The following is a 24,093-nucleotide window of genomic DNA, read 5'->3' as shown; positions in this document are numbered from 1 at the left end:
ATTCAGAAATGTTTTTGGTCATGCGTATGGAGTCCACCTGGTCACTTTTCCGTGACTGTGCTGCCCATCACTGCATAAAACAATAGAAACAGATGATTAAAACAGAAGTTAAGGCGCTCTGGGGTTTATCTTATCGGCCCCTGGACTATAGTGATGGCCAGAGCAAATTAGCCACACAGTGTAGGGTTTTATGCAACACCAGTATGTTCATCATTTCCTTTACCATCACCGAAAGTTTTTCAAATTTATATACTGTTATATAGTTTTCTGATTAATTTATAGTTAACAAATTGCATTTATATTCAGTTTGCATTCTGTATTTGCAAACATATCTGACTTTTTCTGTTTGTAAGCATGTTAAAATATAAACAATCTGGGCTCCCGAGTGGCGCAACCGTCTAAGCGTTGGCCCTATCATCAGGAGATCGCGAGTTCGATCCCTGGTGATGCTACAGCCGTCCGTAGCCGGGAGTCCGAGAGAGCACAACTGGCCTCGCTCTCTCTGGGTGGGTAGGCCCCCTTCTCCCCACATCACTTGACGCGATGCTAGTCAGCTCAGGCGTCTGTTAGCTGACGTAGCAGATCTGGCGGTTGGCGCTTTCCTCTGAGCGCGTTCAGCTGTCCAATGACGTAGCGTGAGCGGCAGCTCGAAAAGAAGCGGTGGAGCTACACAGGTCTCAGAGAAAGCCTGTGCTGCCTTCGCCTTCCTAGCGTTGATAGTATCGTGTGATTGGGGGAGTCCTAACTATATATATGTATGTATGTGTGTGTGTGTGTATGTATATATATATATATATATATATATATATATATATATATATAACAATCTTTTTTCTGCAAAATAAGACTGCACACTCAACAGTAACATTTCATTAAATTCATAATTATCATCTGTCATATAACTTCATCAGTATCTCCTCTTCCACCTGTAAACTCTAATGTGGTATACATTGAAAGTTTAGAACCTACACTTTCCACACACTTTCTCCACTTATTTCAATGGACTACAAGTCAGAAATAATTGAACAAAATATAAGAAAATACATTTCAAGGCATGAACACCATGAGAGAACTAACAAAGGCCCTCTGTAATGTCGTGGTCCAGGTGGAGTACGTTTTTACTGACAAAACAGGCACTTTGACTGAGAACGAGATGCAGTTCCGGGAATGCTCCATCAACGGCATCAAATATCAGGAGATCAACGGCAAGCTCGTCCCCGAGGGAATGACAGACGACACACCAGACGCTGCTGTTCCTCGGCTGGTAAGACTGAGAGAGAGCTGTGGAAATCACAGAGAATCAGCATTGCTTCATTTGTTTCTCGTTTTGTTTTGTTTGCGTCGCTCGTATGGGTAGATATTTTTTCATACAAACAGGAACACAAATGAAACAGATGCAGTATTCTCCAGGGGTGTAATGTTTGAACTGGGCAAAAGTATTGGGACACACCTGTTAATCGTTGAATTCAGGTGTTTCATTCAGTCTCATTGCCACAGGTTTATAAAATCAAGCAGCTAGCCAAGCAGTCTGCCTTTACACACTTTAGTGAAAGAGTGGGTCGTTCTGAAGAGCTCACTGAATCCAAGCGTGGTGCTGTAATAAGATGCCACCGTTGAAGCACGTCAGTTCGTGAAATTTCTTCCCTCCTAGATTTTCCATGATCAACTGTGAGTGGTATTATTGGAAAGCGGAAGTGTTTAGGAATCAGAGCAACTCAGACACGAAGTGTCAGGTCACGTGAAGTTACAGAGCAGGTCGCCGAGTTCTGAGGAGCATAGAGCGTGAAAGTCACCAACGCTCTGCTGATCAATAACTGCAGAGTTCAAACCTCCTGTGGCATCAACATCAGCACTGAAACTGAGCAGGAGCTTCATGGTAGGGTTTCCATGGCTGAGCAGCTGTATGCAAGCCTTATATCACCCAGCACAATGCCAAGCGTCGGATGGAGTGGTGTAAAGCGCCGCCACTGGACTCTGGAGCAGTGGAAACGTGTTCTGTGGAGTGACGAATCAGCTTCTCTATCTGTCAGTCTGATGGACGAGTCTGGGTTTGGCGAATGCCAGGAGAACGTTACCTGCCTGACTGCACTGTGCCAGCTGTAGAGTTTGGTGGAGGAGGGATGATGCTATGGGGCTGTTTTTCAGGGGTTGATCTAGAACCCTTAGTTCCAGTGAAGGGAAACCTTAAAGCTTCAGCACCAAGACATTCTGGACAGTTGTACACTTCCAACTTTGTGGGAACAGTTTGGGGACGAACCTTTCCTGTTCCAGCATGACTGAGCCCCAGTGCACAAAGCAGCTCCATAAAGGCCTGACTGGGTCAGTTTGACTGACCCTCACAGAGCCGTGACCTCAACCCCATCCAACACCTTTGGGATGATCTGGAACGGAGATTGTGAGCCAGACCCTCTCGTCCAACATCAGTGTTTGACCTTACAAATGCTCTTCTGGATGAACGGACACAAATTTCCACAGACTCTCCAACATCTTGTAGAAGCTTCCCAGAAGAGTGGAAGCTGTTGTAGCTGCAAAGGGCAACCAACTCCATATTAATGCCTATGGATTTAATACGGGATGTCAAGCTCACGTAGGTGTCCCAATACTTTTGTCCATATAGTGTCTACTCTCCTAGAAATGCAGAGATTAAATCCTCTAAATAAGCTGCACCGTTAAACAAAAAGACATTGGAAAGTTTGCCCATTTGGTCAGAGCCACACGGCTGCCGCTCATAATTTGATATAGTCGTGCCACTAGCAAAGTTAACCTGTGGTCCTTCCTGCATTTTTCACTGCTCTCTAATGAAAATAAATGTGAGCAGGGTTTTGTGTGCAGTGGACACAAAGGGTCAGGATGTATTTCTTCTGGGAATTTAAGGGGTTAATGTTTAAAATATATCTGTCTGTCTGTTACAGAGCAGGGAAGAGGAGCTGTTCCTGAAAGCCGTGTCTCTGTGCCACACGGTGCAGATCAGCTACGACCAGACAGACGGCCCGGGGGAGCCCTTCTCCCACGCCAATGGATTCACCACTCAGATGGAGTATTACGCCTCCTCTCCTGACGAGAAGGCCCTGGTGGAAGCCACCAAGAGGTAAAGCAGATCTGCCCACGCACTGCAGAGCGTAAACACACATCTTTCTGCATAGCATCGTATCAGCAGGCGACACTGAAGAGACGTGCTGCAGCCAGAAGATCACTCATCATACTGAGCGAATAGTTTTATGTAAAATGTTGAACCTGACGCCGATTTAATCATTTAATCTGTGTGAAATGTTTTTGCAGGATGGGAGTGACATTCATAGGAAGCAACGGTGAAAACATGGAGATCAAAACCTTTGGGAAATCAGAAAAGTGAGACGAGTTTAAGGTTATTTTTTAGGGGAAGGCAGTAAACTCTGGATATAACTACATGTGCTTATGAGATTAAATGTACTTCTTTAACTTTCCTCACAGATATAAACTCCTTCATGTGCTGGAGTTTGATCCGAATCGAAGGCGAATGAGTGTAATACTGCAGGCTCCGTCAGGTATGTGCTAGGAAATAAGTGGTTTTTCAAAATTTCTGCATTCAGAGTGGTTTGGTGTGAAATGCTCTGTTGTAGAGAAACTTACTGAGTCAGAATTGTGCACAGTGGTGGTAATAGGAACCAGACGTCCACAGAGAGTTATTACATGAAATGGTTCTGAATTCACTGCCTGATGTTGGAGACATTGAGTGCTTTTACATGAGCTTAATAATCCGATAACTGCAGAAAATCAGGTTTTGTCAGTAATCAGATCGAAGTCTTTACATGCACGTGAGTAATCAGATAATGGGGAAACTCTGCGTCTACATGAGTCAGACAGTAATCAGATTTCTGCTTTGCAACCAGCCAGTAAACTCAGAAGAAGACGTGACTTAAACGTAACGCAAAACTAAAACTTAATGCCGCTGCTTTTTTTAAAAAAAACATTGCGCCGCTTTACCTGAAAGTATAAACATACATCATCTAGAAGATGAAGGATATTTAAATCCTTCATTTCGTCAAGCATGTGTTCGGTTTCAGCGCCGCTCCAGAAGTGTTTTGCTGCATCTCGTGGCAACGCTGCTCGCTTATTTCCGGTCCCGCGGTCTGTTTTGCACATGTGCAGACTGAGAAATCCGAAAGAAATCAGAGTAAGTATCTGATTACTGAGCTAAAACCCAGCCTCTTTATCAGATTTCTTAGTCGATTATCTAGACCTTCCTCTGATCTAAGAAATCAGAGTGTGCTGTTTACACGACCATTTGAATAATCAGATAACTGCAGAAATCCGATTATGATCAGATTATTGAGTGCGTGTAAACACACTCTCTGTTTTATGATAGTTTTTAAAAGATTATGGTAACTTTTGGAAACTATTTTCTTTGTGTGTGCAGGACGCTGTGAGGCAAAATAGTCCCAAAAGAAAACTTAGTATTATTTCAGATTTTCCACTGTTTTACTCTCCTCAACGTTCCATATAAAAACTCAGACATGTGTAAGTTCACTGGGGGTTTTGTGAATAAAAGTTGATACGTTGAACCGTTTCACACCAAACCGCTCTGAATGACTTTGTTTACATCTCACTTATGACATTATGCAGATGTTTTGAGAAATTGGTGGAATTCCCCTTCAACACTCTGCATTAAAGTGATAGTTTAACAAAAGATCAAATGACCCCAGTTTCCTCTCTTCTCCCAAATGAGGACGTTTGATGTCTGAAGTTGTTCCTTTCGTTTTAGCACTGGAGCTACGAGGTTAATGTAGCTAACAAGCAATAGAAGCTTATTCAGCACTGTGCTAACTGCATGTCTGCATTCTCACGTTTACCTCAAACCGTGTGTTGTTCAGTATCTCTAATAGACTTGATTATGAGGTCTCTGACACTGTAGGGATCACTGGTATCTATAAACATGGACTCATGTATGTCACGTAGAATATAAAACAGAAGTCAGCATGAAACCTACATTTTGTATGAGCTCATCGATTTTTACTAATTGATAAAAGCAAAAGATATTTGATCAATTCTCACTAATGACCCTGATGAAACAGATGGAGTTCACTGACCACCATTGCATTGCTCGTAAAGGATTGGCTGTTTTGTGTGTTTCAGGGGAGAGGATATTATTCACTAAAGGAGCTGAGTCTGCAATTCTTCCCTACACAAAGAGTGGAGAAATAGAGAAGACGAGGGTGCATGTGGACGAGTTTGCTTTGGTAAGAGGCTCTGTGGCGTCTGCACTGTGGGCTGTAGGGCTGTAATGCTAAAGTAAATTACGGTTTTCAGAGAATGCCAGAAAATTTCAGGGCACTAAAAACTTTATTTCTGTAGTTTTAGTTTACTTTAATAGAGTGGGCATGCTTGTTGTATTTAAACTGTGCAGGTATTTCAGTAATACTCTTCTTTACATTGTTAACTTTTGGTTGGAAACGAGTCAAAATCTTAAAACACCCAACAGAAACTTGTCCAATCAGGATTGGTATCTAGGTAGATACAGCTAAGCGAGCATTGGTTAGGACTTCAGGAGCTGGACAGAAGGCCTTAGGTGTTAGATCATCTATCTAATTAGAAGGTGACAGAAGAAACAACCAGTCATGCTTTGATTTATAGTGAGACCAATTTGGTGAGGGGAAAATATCATTCTAGTCCTTCTGGAAGTTCTAGATAAGTCACTGACTGTGAATATGAGCTGTATTGCTTTTATACAGCAGTTAAATAAATAAAGTAAGAAGTTAATAAACTGGCGTTTAATATGTTTTAATGTTCGCAGTTCCTTCACCAAATTATAGTTTCCTTAACAAGCAGCTTGTTGCTACGTCAGAGTAACGAGCTCCGCCCACTCGCTGCACAGCCGGCAGTTCGTTCTCCAGCTCCTCACACTAAATTCCCAAACTGTCATCACCACTGAGCAGCTTTTCAGTTGGCAGCTGTGACAGAAGAACAGCTGAACAACCTGGAATCAGCCAGAAATGAACCCAATACCATTCGCTAAACGTGTAGTCTGATCTTCAAAGTCTGACCAAATCAGACTGAGCCATAAAACTGCCGCAATATCAAGTTCAGCTCAGTTTTGTCAGTTTTTGCCAGATCAGTATTAATGTTGTTTTGTTCCAGCCAGTCTGTAAAGCATCTTACAGCCCGTTTAGTTTGGCGAATGGTGTTGGGTTCATTTCTGGCTGATTCCAGGTTGTTTAGCTGTTCTTCTGTCACAGCTGCCGACTGAAAAGCTGCTCAGTGGTGACGACAGTTTGGGAATTTAGTGTCGTCTCATCTTCAGAGTCTGACCAAATCGGCTGTCGGTCAAATGTGATCTTAAAAGTGTCCATTTTCTGTTTGTGGTTTAAATGTCTTGAGCGTCTCCTACAGCTGTCAAAGTCGTTGCTTAGCAATGGCGTCTCAGTAGAGTCATACTGTGTTTGTGAAAAAAACTGAACGCTTCTCAATCAGTAAGCTAGCGTGGCTGGAACTAACTGTTGTATAATACTACGTAAAAAATTTTATGCGTAATATGTCTGTTGGAGCTTTAAAAGTTGTCATTGTTGTTTGGTTATACGTTTGATTTACATTGTCTAAGTATATACATGTAATTGCATAATTAAGTAATTGAAATATAATTACATTATATTAATATTTGATTCATGTTCAATGTAGACAGATTTGAATCTGCACACTGTATACACAACAGCACATTTATATATAAAATAGAATCTCCTCCTCTGCCTACGTGTATGGATGTGGTACGGATTGAAAGTTTAGACTCTGCACTTTGCTCACGATTTCTCCACTCGTTTCAGTGAGCTATGAGTCAGAAACAATTAATCAAAATGTGAGAGACGTGTCAAGCTGTTAACACTGTGGTGGAACCAGCAAGCCTAAAATCTCTGAATGAAACGCTCGTTCTTATCAGTCCGGCTGTGCTGAAGGCCACACCCGTGAAACAGGCGGTAGTGTTTATCACCCACAGCCTGCGTGTCACATGTTTAAACCTCCCTCTGAGATGATGCATAAGAGGAGGAGTGACTCAAACACAATACTGATACTGATCAGATGTCAGTGATGTAGGGAGGTTGTTCCTGACTGAATGGTGCGTTTTTGTCTCTAAACTGCATAAACTACATTCTCAGTAATGGAGTTGAATTCTTCACAATTTTCATCACAGTGATGAGTGGTTTCATGTGACTGAAAGCATGGCTGAAGAAACACCCATGTTTGTTTCAGTTCCAGTTTTTTTAAATTAATGTCTGCTTAGACATCATGCAGTGTTTATAGGACACAGCTGTCTTAAATAGTCATACATTTTACGACCGATTCTGATTTTTCTACATCCAAATTTCAAATAATTATTTCATCACCCATTTAGAGACTGCTGATTGAAGCCTTCTGAATAAAAACTGGCTATTTTAGAAAAATGGTTTAGTCCATTTCGGGGAAAAAAATATCGAACCATTTATAAAAAAAAATCAGGACTGCAAATTGAAGTATTTGAATAAAAGTAGAGACTGTAAATTAAACTTTCAAAGTAAAATCTAGACTAAAAATCTGACTTCAAATGTAAATAGAGACTGCAAATTCAACTATTTCGAAAAAATCAAGACTGGAAATTGAACTATTTTGAATAAAAATCAAGACTGGAAACTGTTTCGAATATAAAATGCAAACTGAACCATTTAAAAATAAATCGACATTGCAAGTCAAACTATTTTGAAGATAAACTGTCCAGTTTAGAGACACAGAATAAAAATCGAATTATAATCAGCCAGTTTACAGACGATCAAACCATTTTAATAAAAATTGGACTGCAGATACCATTTCAAATAAGAACTGGTCCATTTTGATCAGCAGCCGGTCAGATCATGCCCTGCTTGTGTGGACAGTCTGCGATAAAGGCACAGGTGGTTATGAATGCCCTGTGGACATTTTTATGATGTTCTTGAGACATAAAATATCCTCTCTGAGAGCAACGATGAAACCTACCTGCCTAAACCGAAGGTTTTGCTGTTCTGTTCTCAGAAAGGTCTGCGGACGCTGGTGGTGGCCTACAGGCTCTTCAGCGCAGAGGAGTATAAGGAGGTGGAGCGGCGGATCCACGAGGCTCGCACGGCCCTGCAGCAGAGAGAGGAGCGGCTGGCCGAGACTTTCAGCTTCATCGAGAAAGACCTGGAGCTGCTGGGAGCCACCGGCGTGGAAGACAAGTGAGTCAACCTGCACAGGGGCACCGGAGTGTACACTGAGCTTCAGCTGTGTCCGGCTCACACAGCACACCGAGCTCCTGATGAAGGAATAGTTCAGTACAACATCTGATTTACAGTTTCTGAAGTTATTAGGAGTGTCCCAGGCTGGACTGCAGGCAGCCAATCAGAACCGCAGAACCGAGATTATTTACATATATCAGTCTTAAAGACACTGTATCAAGAAAACAACCAATGTACATGTATATACATATATATATTCAGCCTACAGCAGTTTAGTGCTGCACCACTCGTGCCGAAGTTATAAGGAGTGTGCCAGACAGGGCTGTTGTTTATGTGAAGCACGATACGGCCAAAAACTACAGAGTAATTTTGGTCCAAGTCATTTTGGACCGTTTCTATTGGTTTATCATGAAATTTTTGGTGTGTCTCAAAACCTAGTGAGCACTCTAAGTAGCCGCTGTCCACCTAGGCAGCTGTCTAAGTGGGCAGCATTCCAACCGTCATCTGTCCTTATAAGGCAGATAAATGAGACGCTCTAGTTAGACAGCAGTGACGTCGCCGCTTGTTCCCGCCCACTGCACGAGACCGGCGTTTACTGACCTCAGCCGTCAGAATCACATTTAGCCAATATGGATCTGCTCTGGCAGCTTATATAGCGATTTTAACTGTATTTGCTCTGAATGAAACAGCAAAATAGACAATAGTTGTGGTCAAATGCGGAAAGTATTGGCTATTTGTGCACCTTTATGACTAGAAAACAGATAAATACCCCAGAAAATCAGAATAACTCACATTTGAAGATGACGTCGCTGCTTGGTGAAGCGCTTCTGCCCACCATCTTCAAACAAAAGCTGCCCCGTGCTGCATCGTGGGATTGCCTCAGCGGCTGAGGAAACATCCGATGCTCTCCTGATATTCGGCCAAAATGAGACCTCAGTAGCAGCATGTTTGAGATATCTAAGAAATGGGAATGATGCAGAATAATGAAAAATAGCAAAAATGGAGGTAAAAGCGAAGATAAATCAGTCTTAAAGCACAGTAACTAAATAGCATGTTTAATTCTAAGTGATGAAGAGAGGATCGAGAGTGATGATGTGAAAGTGAAGTATGACTTTTTGGCACAGAAACACAAATATCATTAGAAGACCTCAGAGAGAAAAATTAAAATACAAGACAAATGTGTAACATAAGCTCTTTGAAGCTCCTGCTGCTGTGTTTAGCTGTGCTAATGTACTTCAGTCCATGTTTATAGATACCAGTGAGTCACACAGTGTCACAAACCACATAATCAGCATCAGCAACTGAGAATGTTTCAGATATGCAGTTAGCACCATGCTAATCAGGTGGGGTGTAAGCTTCCATTGCTTGTTAGCTACATTAGGCTCTTTCTCTCTCTCTCACTTACACACTCTACCTATTTCTCCCTCTCTCGATTTCTCTCTTTCTCTCGCTCTGTATCGCTCTCTCTCCTGTTGTTTATCACCCCATCATCAACACCTTTCTTTTTTTAATTTCCTCTTCCTCACACACCCTCTTTTCCTTCTTTCTCTTTTCTCTATTTTTTCTCTCTCTCTCTCTCTCGCTCTGTTTCCTCTTTCTCACTTACCCTCTCTCTCTCTCTCTCTCTCTCTCTCTCTCTCTCTCTCTCTCTCTCTCTCTCTCTCGCTCTGTTTCCTCTTTCTCACTTACCCTCTCTCTCTCTCTCTGTGTTGAGTGTGTGATGTATCACTACAGTGGCTCTGTGAGGATCCTAAAATAGTAAAATAGGCGCACAGATGACTCTGGAGGTCTCTGTGGTGTTCGGGCTCAGCTCAGCTCCCGAGTTTGGTGTGTGTAATCGCACTGATCAGCCTGTCGCTTTGATTTGGTCAAAGTGGAGTCAGGCACCATTAAAGCAATTATGCGACGCGGGCTTGCTGTCCAGCCTGAGAACCACTTTCATACTCCAAAATCCATAATCCACCACGGTTACGATTTACAGAGACATTCCTCACTTTGGAAAAACGCAGTCCTGCAGGGCTTCAGCGGCACGCGGCCTTCTCACTGTCAGCACTCTGTTCTAGCTCTGCACCGATTGATTATGAACAAATGTTGATGAGTATTTTTTGTTTTAATGCATGTTTACGTGAAATGTTCATATGATCCACACAGTCACTCTGACAGACTGTAATACACTACAGGAAGTGTAGGGGGCGATATGGCTTCTACTGTTTCATTTAAAAAGCCTCTATAATGTTCATATGATCCACACAGTCACTCTGACAGACTGTAATACACTACAGGAAGTGTAGGGGGCGATATGGCTTCTACTGTTTCATTTAAAAAGCTCTATAATGTTCATATGATCCACACAGTCACTCTGACAGACTGTAATACACTACAGGAAGTGTAGGGGGCGATATGGCTTCTACTGTTTCATTTAAAAAGCCTCTATAATGTTCATATGATCCACACAGTCACTCTGACAGACTGTAATACATTACAGGAAGTGTAGGGGGCGATATGGCTTCTACTGTTTCATTTAAAAAGCTCTATAATGTTCATATGATCCACACAGTCACTCTGACAGACTGTAATACATTACAGGAAGTGTAGGGGGCGATATGGCTTCTACTGTTTCATTTAAAAAGCCTCTATAATGTTCATATGATCCACACAGTCACTCTGACAGACTGTAATACACTACAGGAAGTGTAGGGGGCGATATTTCTTCTTTTGTTACGTTGCACAATAGTGTGATTTAAGCTTCCAAATACTAAATTTAGAACTGAATACCAGCGTAACAAACTAATACTTACTGAGTACTCCAGTTATTCAGGCCATCCCTGTTCATTAGTTGTCACCTTGATAATTAGCTGATGGTGAGCACTGAAATGCTTAACGGAGCGTGGTGGTGTACTGTCTGCTGTGATGGTAACCAGAACCAGTTTATGAGGAGCCTGGCCACTTCCTGTTTCCCCCGTTAAATCAGAAAACAGGACTGCAAAACAGCAGAGGGCGCCCACGAGTGAGTCCTCAATGAATGGGAGTAAATGGAGCTAAACGGCTAAAAAAGAAAAGTTAAAATAGTTTCTAATCACTGAACCAGAACTTTCCTTTAATTTTAGAGAGTAGAAGGATGGATTTCACTAAAAAAGCAAAGAAAACTAACCTGTATGTTTCCTTTATTCTACAACAAACGGGTTTTGGGCAGCATGACGCTGGCATTACTGCTACTGAGTGCTGATTGGTTGGTGAGCAGAGCAGCTCATTGGCTGTTTGTGCTCACTGATGTCATGAACGTACGCGAGGTGTCGTTTTAAACTCCTGTAACTCGAGTTTAAAAGCTCTTAAAAAATATAACAACAGTGTTAAAATGTTTTATCCTGTTCTGTGTTCAGGATATGAATGTATTCTTTTACATTTATAAAGATTAAACATTTATAAACTATGATTTTGCTCAAATGCTCCGTCCTAACCCATTCATTTTGGACTTGCTCGGGAGCGCCCTCTAGCATTTGAGAAACCGTGAAGATATTACAAGTGTAATTCTCCTCTCTACAAGTTCTCTGTAGTAACTAGGCAGGTAAATACGAGGTCAGCAACCGAGTGCTGTGTTTAAATTCTAATTATTTTTCTCTGGTTGTGGTAACCACAGTGAAGAAGGCTAGTTAGTGGTGGTCATCCTCACTATAGAAATGTCTCTGGGACATTGCTTCCTCTCGCGCCCCCGCCCCCCAGTCTGTACTCAGTTCCTCTCTGAAATGAAAGTCTGGTTACCCCGTTGCTGTACACTCCCACAGCTCCAGAACAGCTGCTCTATTACAGCCTATCAAATTGAGCTAGTTTTCGGCTGTGTGTGTCTGTGTTTGTGCACACTGTGAAGCCAGTTCACGCCATCTGCCCGAGCCTTCGCTCTGCGCTTCGTTAATTCTGCCCCGTGGCAGGCTGGGCGCTGCAGTAGCGCCACACGCACACCACACACACAGTGTTTCATCTTCAGAGAGGCTCTGTGCAAATTGAGAAGTCATTCATCTCCAATGTGTTTTCCCTATTTCTCTCTTTTTCTCGTTTGCCCGTCAGTTTGCTCTCACCTGCTGCAGAACTGTTCACGCCTCTACCTCCGTGTGGCATCCGGGGACTCTTTGTGGCTGGGGTGCACAGTGTTGGAGGCAGTGTTCACCCCTTAAGTAACCCGTCCATTAATATAAAATATATAAGTATATAAAAAGATTAACTGTTAGCAATGTAGTTACTGAATAATAAGCCTAAGGATTTAAAAAGCCTGGGAGGGATTCCCTTCATGGGAGCACTAAAACAGAGTGGTCCCTAAGCACTGTTCCCTATGTTGGAGCACTATATAGAACATAATTATTGGAACAGGATGACATCTGATCACTGTTCCCTGCATTAGAGCACTACATGGAACACTGTTATTGGGACAGAATGGTCCTTAATCACTATTCACTACATTGGAGCACTACATAGAACACTGTTATTGGGACAGAATGGTCCTTAATCACTATTCCCTACATTGGAGCACTACATAGAACACTGTTATTGGGACAGAATGGTCCTTAATCACTATTCCCTACATTGGAGCACTACATAGAACACTGTTATTGGGACAGAATGGTCCTTAATCACTATTCCCTACATTGGAGCACTACATAGAACACTGTTATTGGGACAGTATGGTCCTTAATCACTATTCCCTACATTGGAGCACTACATAGAACACTGTTATTGGGACAGAATGGTCCTTAATCACTATTCCCTATATTGGAGCACTACATAGAACACGGTTATTGGGACAGAATGGTTTCTTATCACTGTTCCCTACATTGTAGCACTGCATATAACACTATTATTGGGACTTGAAGGCATGTAATGACTATTCACTACATTAGAGCACTACATAGAACACGGTTATTGGGACAGAATGGTTTCTTATCACTGTTGCCTACGTTGGAGCACTACATAGAACTACATTATTTTTGGAAAAGGATGAAATCAAATCGCTATTCCCTACATTGGAGAACTACATAGAAAACTTTTATAGAGGATAGGATGGTCCGGATGGTCCGTAAGCTCAGTGAAGACTCAGTGACACCACATAGAACACTGTTATTGGGACAGAATGATCCTTAGTCACTATTCCCTACATTGTAGCCCTAAATAGAACACTGTTATTAATAGCATCTAATCACTGGATCACTATGTAGGAAGTTGTCTTTGGCCATTTACAGTGCGGCCACATGCAGGGTTTGTGGTGGGCTGAAGGTCCATATAACAAAATAACAAACTATATATACAAAGAAAGAATGTAGGTAGGTTTTAGATTAAGTTTTTATAAGTGCACCCTCGATAATTACCGTTGTTATGAGGCACTCGGCTACAACTGAAACTTCATATTACAGCTGAATTAATGCATTTTGTCACTGTAAGGGAAACACCTTATATGGTAACTTTACAGGAGAAGGAAAAAATGTTCCCAAGTAGTGTTAAAAACTAGTAGTCAGTAACAGTGACGCTGTGCTCTCTGTTCACTCGTGAAGTGAAAGCTTAGGATGATTTCTCGTGTTTGTGTTTAGGCTGCAGGAGAAGGTGCAGGAGACGATCGAGGCTCTGCGGCTGGCTGGGATTAAGGTGTGGGTGCTGACGGGCGATAAACATGAAACAGCGGTCAGTGTGAGTTTATCCTGTGGTCATTTTCACCGAACCATGAACATCCTGGAGCTCGTACAGCAGAAATCTGACCACGAGTGTGCAGAGCAGCTCCGGAGACTCGCACGCAGGTAACGCCCACGCATACACCACTTTCTCTTTCTCTTTCTCTTTCTCTTTCTCTTTCTCTTAGCTCTCTCTTTCTCTTTAATTACTAAAGGTCTCCCCTCTCTACTGTAAGTAACACTAATACAGAGACTGGTCCCTAATCACTCTTCCCTACATTAGAGAACTAGAACAGAGTGGTCCCTAATCACTATTCCCTACATTAGAGAACTAGAACAGAGTGGTCCCTAATCACTGTTCCCTACATTAGAGAACTAGAACAGAGTGGTCCCTAATCACTCTTCCCTACATTAGAGAACTAGAACAAAGTGGTCCCTAATCACTCTTCCCTACGTTAGAGAACTAGAACAGAGTGGTCCCTAATCACTCTTCCCTATATTAGAGAACTAGAACAGAGTGGTCCCTAATCACTCTTCCCTATATTAGAGAACTAGAACAGAGTGGTCCCTAATCACTCTTCCCTACGTTAGAGAACTAGAACAGAGTGGTCCCTAATCACTGTTCCCTACATTAGAGAACTAGAACAGAGTGGTCCCTAATCACTATTCCCTACATTAGAGAACTAGAACAGAGTGGTCCCTAAACACTATTCCCTACATTAGAGCACTATATAGAACACTTTTATAGGATACATATGGTCCCTAAACACTGTTCCCTGCATTGGAGCACTATATAGATCACTTTTATAGGCTGTCGAGTTGGATTGACGTAAAAGTCATATGAATTCCGATCTGGCTGTTCAGGCTTCAAAAAGAACTGAGGTCATTTGCAGTTGTTTCCCTTTCAGTTTCACTTTAACAGAACTCAGTTCGGTTCATTTGAAAAGAACTTTCTGTGAAAACACCCTTAGTGGAGTACAATTCTGCCATTTAACTAACTAACTGTTTATTTATTTGTTTGTTTCTTTACTTGTTTGTTTACCAGTACACTATCGTTAAACTGTGAATGTTTCTGTCAGTGCATTTTTCTACAGCATATTCAAAAAAGAGGAACAGACCCAAATAGGAAACCGGTAGAACTTACTGTACTAGTTTTAGTAAATTTTCTACCTGCTTGAGCGACAGCATAACTGTGATTAATTCTCACTGATGTCTACACAGAATCATACTTTGAGCGTGAAATTTGGGCCGTGTGGACAGCGAGTCTCTGTATAAATGTAGGCATTATGCCATTAATGAAGGTATTGTTCACGTCCCCCTCCTGCTGCTGACTCACATGAGCCCACACGGGTGTGTTTACCTGGTCGTTAGTCTGAAGGGGGGGGTCGGTGTTACATGCAGCGCTGTGTGCTGAACTGTAAACCGTTTGAAATGTGAGATCGTGTGAAATGTTTTGATTAAACAGGATTTGGTTGCTGTGTAGAGAGGATTTAAGGCATGTCTGTGTTTGTGCAGGATCATAGAGGACCATGTGATTCAGCATGGCTTGGTGGTGGATGGCGCAAGCTTGTCTCTGGCTCTGCGGGAGCACGAGAAGCTCTTCATGGAAGTGTGTAAGAACTGCTCGGCCGTGCTCTGCTGCAGGATGGCACCCTTACAGAAAGCAAAGGCAAGTGTTATTTCACTGCTGTGTGTCCGGCTGTGACCCGTGTGTCTCAGTGACTTCCCGTGTCTGTTCGAAGAAAAATTTTGGTCAAAAAGCAAATATTTCCCCCCCAGTTTTTCATCTCATACCCCAAATGTATTCAGACAGTTAAGATGTAATATACAGTCTTATCCAAATTAAGGCCTATTCAGACCAGATTAGTTTTCCGTGGGGAGGAGGGTAATGCCAGTCCACCACACAGCGTCTGGAGTGTTTGACCAATTTACACGAGAAGAAATCTCAGTATGAATGACAGAGAAGGGAGCGGCTGCTGGACTTACACGCCGCCTTCACTACAGAAAAGACGTTAAAACGTTCAATTTAGCCGTTATTTCGTTGACCCTAACTCAGGGGTCGGCAACATGCAGCTCCACAGCAGAATTAGATTTGTAGGTAAAAATAAAATAATCCTCCTTTACAGTAAAATAAAGCTCTGCTGATCGTTCAACACAGTTTAACAATAAATGGTCTAAAACTCTGGAGTTAATATAGAACTGCTAATTCATTTAATCCTGAAGATCAGCGCAGACTGCTGGTCACCATAGCAACGCAGACAATAATCTCGTCTAGCTAGTAGCTAACGAAACGGCAAAGACGAAAGATTTAAAATGAACGTAATATAAATAACTGTCAAACTGTCAAAAAGCTGAAGTCAGCTTTTCGTTTACCAGCTTCTTGTTTGAATTTTCCCTTAAATTTCTCCACCAGTTACATTCTGGCGCCTCAGGCACCATTTAATTTAAACAAGTAGCTGGCAAATGAGAAGCGACTTCAGCCTCATGAAAAGTCGAACGTTGAAAATCATTTCACAGGAAACTATTTTGCTTTTGAGGAAAAGTTTCCTGCCAGAGATGTGCAAAAGCTTAAAGTAGAGCAAAGTAAAATGTTACTTCAGTAAAATGGACATAAAATGTTGTGGCTCCCAAGGTGGTTTGATTTTTGTTGAAATAGGACAGAATGGCTCTTCTTAACATTTGGGTTTCTGACCCCTGCCTTAACCATTTACCTCGCCCTCTTAAGTGAATGCAGTGCATTGTTAGCATTTCTATTAGCTTGGAAATTCACAGCCAACAGTCAACTTCACAGCATAAAATCAAACTTTTTTTCTGTAATTTTAATTTTGTATTTTTTACATATTCTGAGTTGTACACGTGAAAGAGGACAGTGACGTTACATCTTCTTGTTTGAATTTTCCTGTTCCACCTTAAATGGTGCAGCAGTTACATTCTAGCACATCAAGCGTTATAATAATAATTGCCACACCATTTAAGGTGGAACAGGAAAATTCAAGCACGAAGCTTCGTCAGATAACACAAGTGAACACTTCTTTGAGCCTCCACACTGAAGAAACTCCTTTTCCACAGGATATGATAGTGTTTTTACCGACATGTCGATTTGCACAGGATTCATATAACATGGTTTATTTCTATAGCTTGTTTTATGGAAGGTAAATGGTGCCGGAATCTTTAATGAAGCAGGAGTAAATACGACTGACATGGCTAATTCGAATGGGACTAAAATCACTGAGAAATACCAATAATAGTTACATTACCCACCTCCCATACTGTCCAAATAGGGCTTTACATATCAAATTACTGGTCAACTTTGGTTACTGGTCAATTTTATTATATTTCCACACTTCAGTGAGTTGCTGGTGTGAGTGAATGCCACACTGGAGTGTTGCCGTACAGAGAAAACTCCATCAGGAACAATGATTTCGTTGTCAGTCGTAGTTTGTTTAGATATCATGAGGTCTTTTCACACACTGTCCATTTGTATAGATTTAACGCACTGAAACCTTCACATCAAGTCCAGTGTGCTCTTTTTAAACACTGGGAACCTTTGAAGAAGAAATTGATTTATTGATTAGTAAGAGTTACCAAGTGATCCTTTTTCTTTTAGCCGCTCAAAGATGCAGGAGCTGGGCAACAGCCCATTCTGTTAAAAAATAAAATAAAATAAAAAAAATTAACAAACAGCCCAAAGAGTTCCACCGACACACAGTGGCTGAATGCTGTGGAGTCCCAGGCACTGCTTTAGTTCATTAAAGCAGCACTTTGTAATATTTTTTATTAAAACTGAAAGAAGTAGCATTACTGAGTATGTAGAAGAAAAAGAACACACTAAAATATGGTGACTGTGCGCTGCTGTGAGTCGTCTTGTAAAGCCTGAAATAATCATTAAAAAGTCAGAGGTATTGGCACCAGTTTGGCGGGAGTTTGTCGGACCACGTCATACGTCCTTATGTATTAATGTCACACACAGGCTCGAGAGGAAGTTCCGATTCAGTGTTTAGATCTCAAATGCAAAATCGCATTATACTGATGAAGATATCATGACCATAGATAGTTCACTCACATCCTCAGAAGACGCGTCCTTCACCAAGTTCTGACTGAGTTCTCTACGAATTCCCTTTCAATGCACTCACAAAAGTCAGATTCATCCACTTGTGGGGGTCCAAAGCATAACCCACATTACAAAACGTTCTTCCACACATTGCGTGCAATTACATGTTTCCACCAGAGAGGGCTCCAGATCCCCAAATCCTACATAGTGTTGCTTTAAAATGATTAAAGATAAGATAAGATAAGATAATCCTTTATTAATCCCACAACGGGGAAATTTGCGGTGTTACAGCAGCACAGAAGACAGAGCAGCAGGAAATATACAAACAATATTTAAATAGAATAAACAATAAAAGTATAAAGATATATATGTATATGTACAAAGATTACAAGAAAAATATACAAAGTATTAAATTTAAATTTAGAAATGTAGAAATGTATGTATTGTAGTGAGTATTGCACAGTGAATAAAATAGCAAATAAATAAATAGTAAATAAATGGAGAAATATTGCACTTGACATAATTGCACATAATGGTGGTAAACATGTTGACAATGATCCGCAGTGAATATACTATGCATGGTGGGTTGAGATATTGCACACAGTAAAGTGCTGTGGCAGTGATGTTGAGAGTTCTTGCACATGGAAAGTAATTGTAAACTACTGTCTACTGAGTGCTGTGACTGTTATAGAGTCTGACAGCGGCTGGGAGGAAGGACCTGCGGTATCTCTCCTTCACGCACCGCGGGTGCCGCAGCCGGGCACTGAAGGAGCTGCTCAGTGCTGTCAGAGAGCGGTGCATGGGGTGGGACAGGTTCTTCAGCATGTTTGTTAGCTTAGTCCTCATTCTCCTGTCCCCCACCACCTCCACTGGGTCAAGAGGACATCCCAGGACAGAGCTGGACTTCCTGATGATCTTATTCAGTCTCTTCCTGTCAGCAATGGAGATACTGCTGCCCCAGCACACCACTCCATAAAAAATGGCTGATGCCACCACAGCGTCGAAGAAGGTCCTGAGAAGTGCCCCCTGCACGCCAAAGGACCTGAGTCTCCTCAGGAGATGTAGCCTGCTCTGGCCTTTCCTGTAGAGGGCAGCTGTGTTGTCAGTCCAGTCCAGCTTGTTGTTGAGGTGAACACCCAGGTACTTATAGGACTTCACAATCTCAATGTCCATTCCCTGGATGTTCACAGGCACCGGAGGAGAATGTTTGGACTTGCGGAAGTCCACCACCAGCTCCTTGGTTTTTCCTGCGTTGATCTGCAGGCAGTTCCTCTGGCACCATTCCACAAAGTCCTGCGTCAGTTCTCTGTACTCCCTGTCATCTCCGTCTGTGATGAGGCAGACGATAGCAGAGTCGTCAGAGAACTTTTGCAGGTGACAACTGGCAGAGCTGTACTTGAAGTCCGCAGTGTAGAGGGTGAAGAGAAAGGGAGCGAGGACAGTTCCCTGTGGAGCCCCCGTGCTGCAGACCACCGTGTCCGACTGACAGCCCTGGGTCCTCACAAATTGCGGTCGGTTAGTGAGGTAGTCCAGGATCCAGGTGGTGAGGTGATGGTCCAGGCCCGTGCACTCCAGCTTGTCCTTCAGCAGTGTGGGTTTGATGGTATTGAAAGCACTGGAGAAATCAAAAAACATGATTCTCACAGTGCTCCCAGCATTCTCCAGGTGAGAGAGAGAGCTGTGTAGGAGGTGGATGATGGCATCCTCCACTCCAATGCCAGGTTGGTAGGCAAACTGCAGTGGGTCCGTTGAAGAGCTCACCAGGGGGCGCAGGTGGACAAGAAGCAGTCTCTCCAGGGTCTTCATCAGGTGAGATGTCAGCGCCACCGGCCTATAGCTGTTGAGGTCTTTGGGGTGTGGGGTTTTTGGCACTGGCACCACGCAGGATGTTTTCCACAGCTGTGGGACTTTCCCTAACCTCAAGCTGAGGTTAAAGATGTACCCGACCACGTCACACAGCTCGTTCGCACAGGTCTTGAGAAGCCTTGAGCTGATGGCATCTGGACCTGCAGCCTTCCTGATCTTCATCCTCCTGAGCTCACTTCTCACCTGGGATGATGTGAATGTGAGGCTGGAGTAAGGGAGAACAGTGCTGGGATGTATGTCAGCAGGAGAGCCGTCTGATGGTGGCTGTGTGTTGAGATGAAGGGGGGTGGGTGCAGGAGAGGGGGGAGGGCCAAATGCTGGTAGTGCCAGACAGGGAGAGTTCATTCACCCACTTGTGGTCCCCCACAGCCCGGGAGTCGGGCTTCTTGTGTCCAGAAATAGTTTTGAGGCTATTCCAGACTCCACTGACATTATTCTGCTGCAGCTGGGCCTCCATCTTTCTCCTGTAGCTGGCTTTCCCCTCCCGGATCTTCCTTCTCAGCTCCCTCTGCACAGATCTCATCTCCTCCTTGTCACCTGAGTTAAAAGCCCTCTTCTTCTCCTTCAGGAGGGCCTTTATATCAGGATTAATCCAGGGTTTGTTGTTGGAGAAACACCAAATGGTCTTGGTGGGTACGGTATTCTCCACACAGAAGTTGACATAGTCCGTTATGAAGTGTGTGAGGCCATCAATATCTTCCGCATAAGGATCACACATCTCCTCCCACAGTGTTGTGCTGAAACAGTCTTTCAAAGCCTCTTCAGACTCTGCAGTCCATTTCTTCACTGTGCGGGAGATGGTTGGTTCTCTGTGTACAAGTGGTTTGTACACAGGCAGGAGATGAACCAGGTTGTGATCTGATCTTCCCAGGGGAGGGAGGGGTAGGGAGTTATATGCCTCCTTTGTATTGGCATAAAACAAGTCCAGTATTTTATTGTCTCTGGTGTGGCAGGTGACATACTGGGTGAAGGTAGACAGTGTTGAGGATGGAGAAGAATGGTTAAAGTCCCCAGAGATCAGGAGGAGGGCCTGTGGGTGCTGGGTCAGAATCCTGCTCACAGCTGAGTGCAGGACGTCACAGGCAGCGTCAGCGTTAGCAGACGGAGGAACGTACGCAGCTATCGCGATAGCATGCGAGAATTCCCGTGGCAGATAGTAAGGTCTCATGCTAACGGCTAACAGTTCAATGTCCTTACAGCAGATTTGCTCTTTAATAGAGATGTGTCCAGAATTACACCATCTATCATTCACAAATACTGCCAGACCTCCTCCTTTCCTCTTACCGCTCTCCGCTGTCCTGTCCGCCCGTATGAGGTGAAAGCCATCCAGAGAGACGAGTGTATCCGGAGTTAGCATAGTTAGCCAGGTCTCCGTAAACAGCATGACGCTACACTCACGGAATTTTCCCGGGTCAGCGCCGCTAACTCATCCATCTTATTTGGAAGAGATCTCACGTTCCCCATGATGACAGAGGGAAGGACTGGTTTGTAGCGTCTTCTCCTCGCACGGCGCTGAGCCCCCGCGCGAGTCCCCCGCCGCTTCCTCCTCAGCTCGCGGGGGATCTGGGGTCGCTCCCCCGGGAGCGCTGCTGTGCCCCTCAGCGCTATCAGCTGATCCCTGGTGTAAACAAAGAGATCCTGCCGGGAGCACGCTGGATCCGCTCTCACGTGTGAAATGTGCGAGAAAAACAAAATAAAAAGAAGCGCAAACTTCACAAGTTTAATGACCATGGTGCACAGACAGTGTGAAAAGTACTCAGGTTTAGAAAGTACTATAAAAGAAAGGAAAAATAAGAGAAAAAAAGCTCACGGTGAGCAAGAGCTGCTGTAACAGGCTGCCACTCGCGCGGCGCCGGAAGTGAAATAATCAAATTATAAATAAAATATAATAATAAAACAAATTACAGGCGCAACTATGAGCTTTAAAGTGAAAGATTGTATTATTGTTAAGGTAAATTTTCAAAGCTTGATGCTTGTGTCTTTTCATAACTGCTTATTGTCCCAGCCCTAATAATCTTTAATAAACTCAAATATGTGACAGAATGTGGCTGCTGCTACTGTTTTAGCTAGGCTAACGTGCTTTAGTCCAGGTTTATAGATACCAGTGAGTCTTACAGAGTCAGAAACCACACAATCAAGTTGCTTAGAGATACTGAACACCTCCATACGGGTTGAGGCGAGTGTGATGTGAGTCATTATGTTAACTGTTGGGGTTTAATCTTTCATTACATTAGCCTTGTAGCTCGTGTGCTGAAACTAAAGAGGCACCAAACATGTCTTGGCTCATCAGCTACGTTTGGGGTCCGAGGGTAAACTGCATAAATTAGTTTTTTACTGTTCCTTTAAGCCAGACATCTGTAAGCCTCCACTGTGGAGCTGGTGCCACAGGTCAGTCACTAATGTCCTCAGTCTGGGCTTAATTGCGGCACGCCGCTCTGCTGATTTCCTCCAGGCTAGCACTGATGGCAGCGTTTGTTTGGCAGGTGGTGCGTTTGCTGAAGACTTCTCCAGAAAAACCCATTACATTAGCCATCGGGGACGGAGCCAATGATGTCAGTATGATCCAGGAGGCCCATGTGGGTATAGGTAAGTGGCCTTATAAGATATGAAATAAAGCTAATAAACGTAGCTCTGAGTCAGTAGGGGGAGGATAAAAATACACAAAATTCATGATACGGTATGCATTGTAAATTGTGCACCACAATACGATACAAAAGAAAGAAGTATGTTATTATATCTTATTAAATAGAACATGATATGCACTTTTATATCTGCATATATATTTGCCTTTGTATCTTTATTTATTTTCTGTCTTTAATATGTTGAGTGTTAACAAAGCTTTAACTGCCTGATTCAGTTATTAAACTGTGCTGGTCTGGTTGCTCCATCTGACTGACTGGTTGCACCGCCTGACTTTTCAGACTAATTATCTATTTAGACACCCGTAGAAACCTTTGTCTTTCAACTTGAGTTTATAATTACATTTTTTCAAACTATTAAACATTATTGTGATAATTCCTCATTTTTATGGTTCTCCTGAGGTCAGAACACCTGACATGGTAAAGTGAACCGTTCTAACCACGACTCAAACACACTTTTACTACATTTGTAACCTTGGCATTGCACCATGAAGGTCACTTGGGGTCTTCTTTATGATACAGTACACTGGCCCCTCTTTCATAAAAGCGTGTCAAAATAAAAGTTTTTGATTGAGCACTTTTAAAGTTGCCTTATTTTGCAACATGGTTTTTATTTTAAAGTTTTTAAACATAAAATCATCAACTATTTTATTTAGAATTTTATAAATTACTTTTGATTGTTTACTTAATCAGCATATATGGTTGGACGGTTGCACCAACTGACATTTTCAGACTTTTGGAGGCAAGAAGAAACTAAAATGAATTTTATATATATACACAAGTATAATTAACACAATGCACATAGTTTTTTTTTCCTTACTTTTGTTTTTTTTGCGTCAATTCATCATTAAAAAAAACGATTTGTCAGTGTATCTGATGTGAATATTTTTATAGTATAAAATCTAACTATTTAATTCACTGTCTGTTTTGTATTGTAACCACTGTATTGGGGGAAAAATGACAATTATTACACAAATTCTGAGCGAAAGTCTTCAGGTTTCTGTTATCACCTGTTAACTGAACAGTTGATGTGACTGATTGGCCGCTCATTCTCTACCAGTGATTAGAAAATCCAGGACCGGATACTGGATTCAAAGTCCGGATTTGAAGACCTCTGCTCTAGTGTCCACATATTTTTCTGAATTGTACCAAAATAATTGAACTAGTTTGTGATTAAATTGAGATCTCATGATGCATTGAATTGTTTCCTGAAGAATCTTAATCGAGTGCAGAAAGAAATAAGCTCTGATTAGGTTGCAGTGCTGTTAAACCCAGGAGAAATCCTGCACAATTAAAATGTTAATGGAACTGTGACCGGTTGCTTTTCCTGCCGATCGAGCTAACAGAATTCAATTGTGTGCAGGTATCATGGGAAAAGAAGGAAGACAAGCTGTGCGAAACAGTGACTATGCAATCGCAAGGTTCAAGTTCCTTGCCAAATTACTGCTCGTCCACGGCCACTTCTACTACATCCGAATAGCAACACTCGTCCAGTACTTTTTCTACAAGGTACGTTAACGAAAAGCGACGAGCGATCTTATTTATTTTAAGTTTGAATTGACTGTCATGGAGGCATGTTGCTCATAAAGAATCCTGTTTTATTTATTTTCTTGTAGAATGTGTGCTTTATCACACCCCAGTTTTTATACCAGTTCTTCTGTCTGTTTTCACAGCAAGTAAGTGTGGATTTATTT

The 24,093-nt window shown here is 42.5% G+C and overlaps 1 protein-coding gene across 3 annotated transcripts in view; it reads left to right on the top strand.

Annotated features, from left to right (window-relative positions):
• Nucleotides 1-24,093, top strand: part of LOC118818687 (probable phospholipid-transporting ATPase IF) — a 116,175-nt gene that overhangs the window by 49,288 nt on the left and 42,794 nt on the right. For all 3 annotated transcript variants that reach the window (XM_036585999.1, XM_036586001.1, XM_036586000.1), the window contains exons 13-23: nucleotides 1,106-1,264; nucleotides 2,913-3,088; nucleotides 3,280-3,348; nucleotides 3,451-3,524; nucleotides 5,113-5,216; nucleotides 8,011-8,192; nucleotides 13,766-13,969; nucleotides 15,359-15,512; nucleotides 22,244-22,346; nucleotides 23,763-23,908; nucleotides 24,016-24,075. In XM_036585999.1, the coding sequence (XP_036441892.1) occupies nucleotides 1,106-1,264; nucleotides 2,913-3,088; nucleotides 3,280-3,348; nucleotides 3,451-3,524; nucleotides 5,113-5,216; nucleotides 8,011-8,192; nucleotides 13,766-13,969; nucleotides 15,359-15,512; nucleotides 22,244-22,346; nucleotides 23,763-23,908; nucleotides 24,016-24,075 (1,431 nt within the window). The remainder of the gene's footprint in view (nucleotides 1-1,105; nucleotides 1,265-2,912; nucleotides 3,089-3,279; nucleotides 3,349-3,450; nucleotides 3,525-5,112; nucleotides 5,217-8,010; nucleotides 8,193-13,765; nucleotides 13,970-15,358; nucleotides 15,513-22,243; nucleotides 22,347-23,762; nucleotides 23,909-24,015; nucleotides 24,076-24,093) is intronic.

This window comes from Colossoma macropomum, unplaced genomic scaffold (genome assembly GCF_904425465.1).
Source record: "Colossoma macropomum unplaced genomic scaffold, Colossoma_macropomum, whole genome shotgun sequence".
In the NCBI taxonomy this organism is placed as follows: Eukaryota; Metazoa; Chordata; class Actinopteri; order Characiformes; family Serrasalmidae; genus Colossoma; species Colossoma macropomum.
Note: the sequence above shows the minus strand (reverse complement) of the source record. Positions and strands in the feature narration are given on the sequence as shown.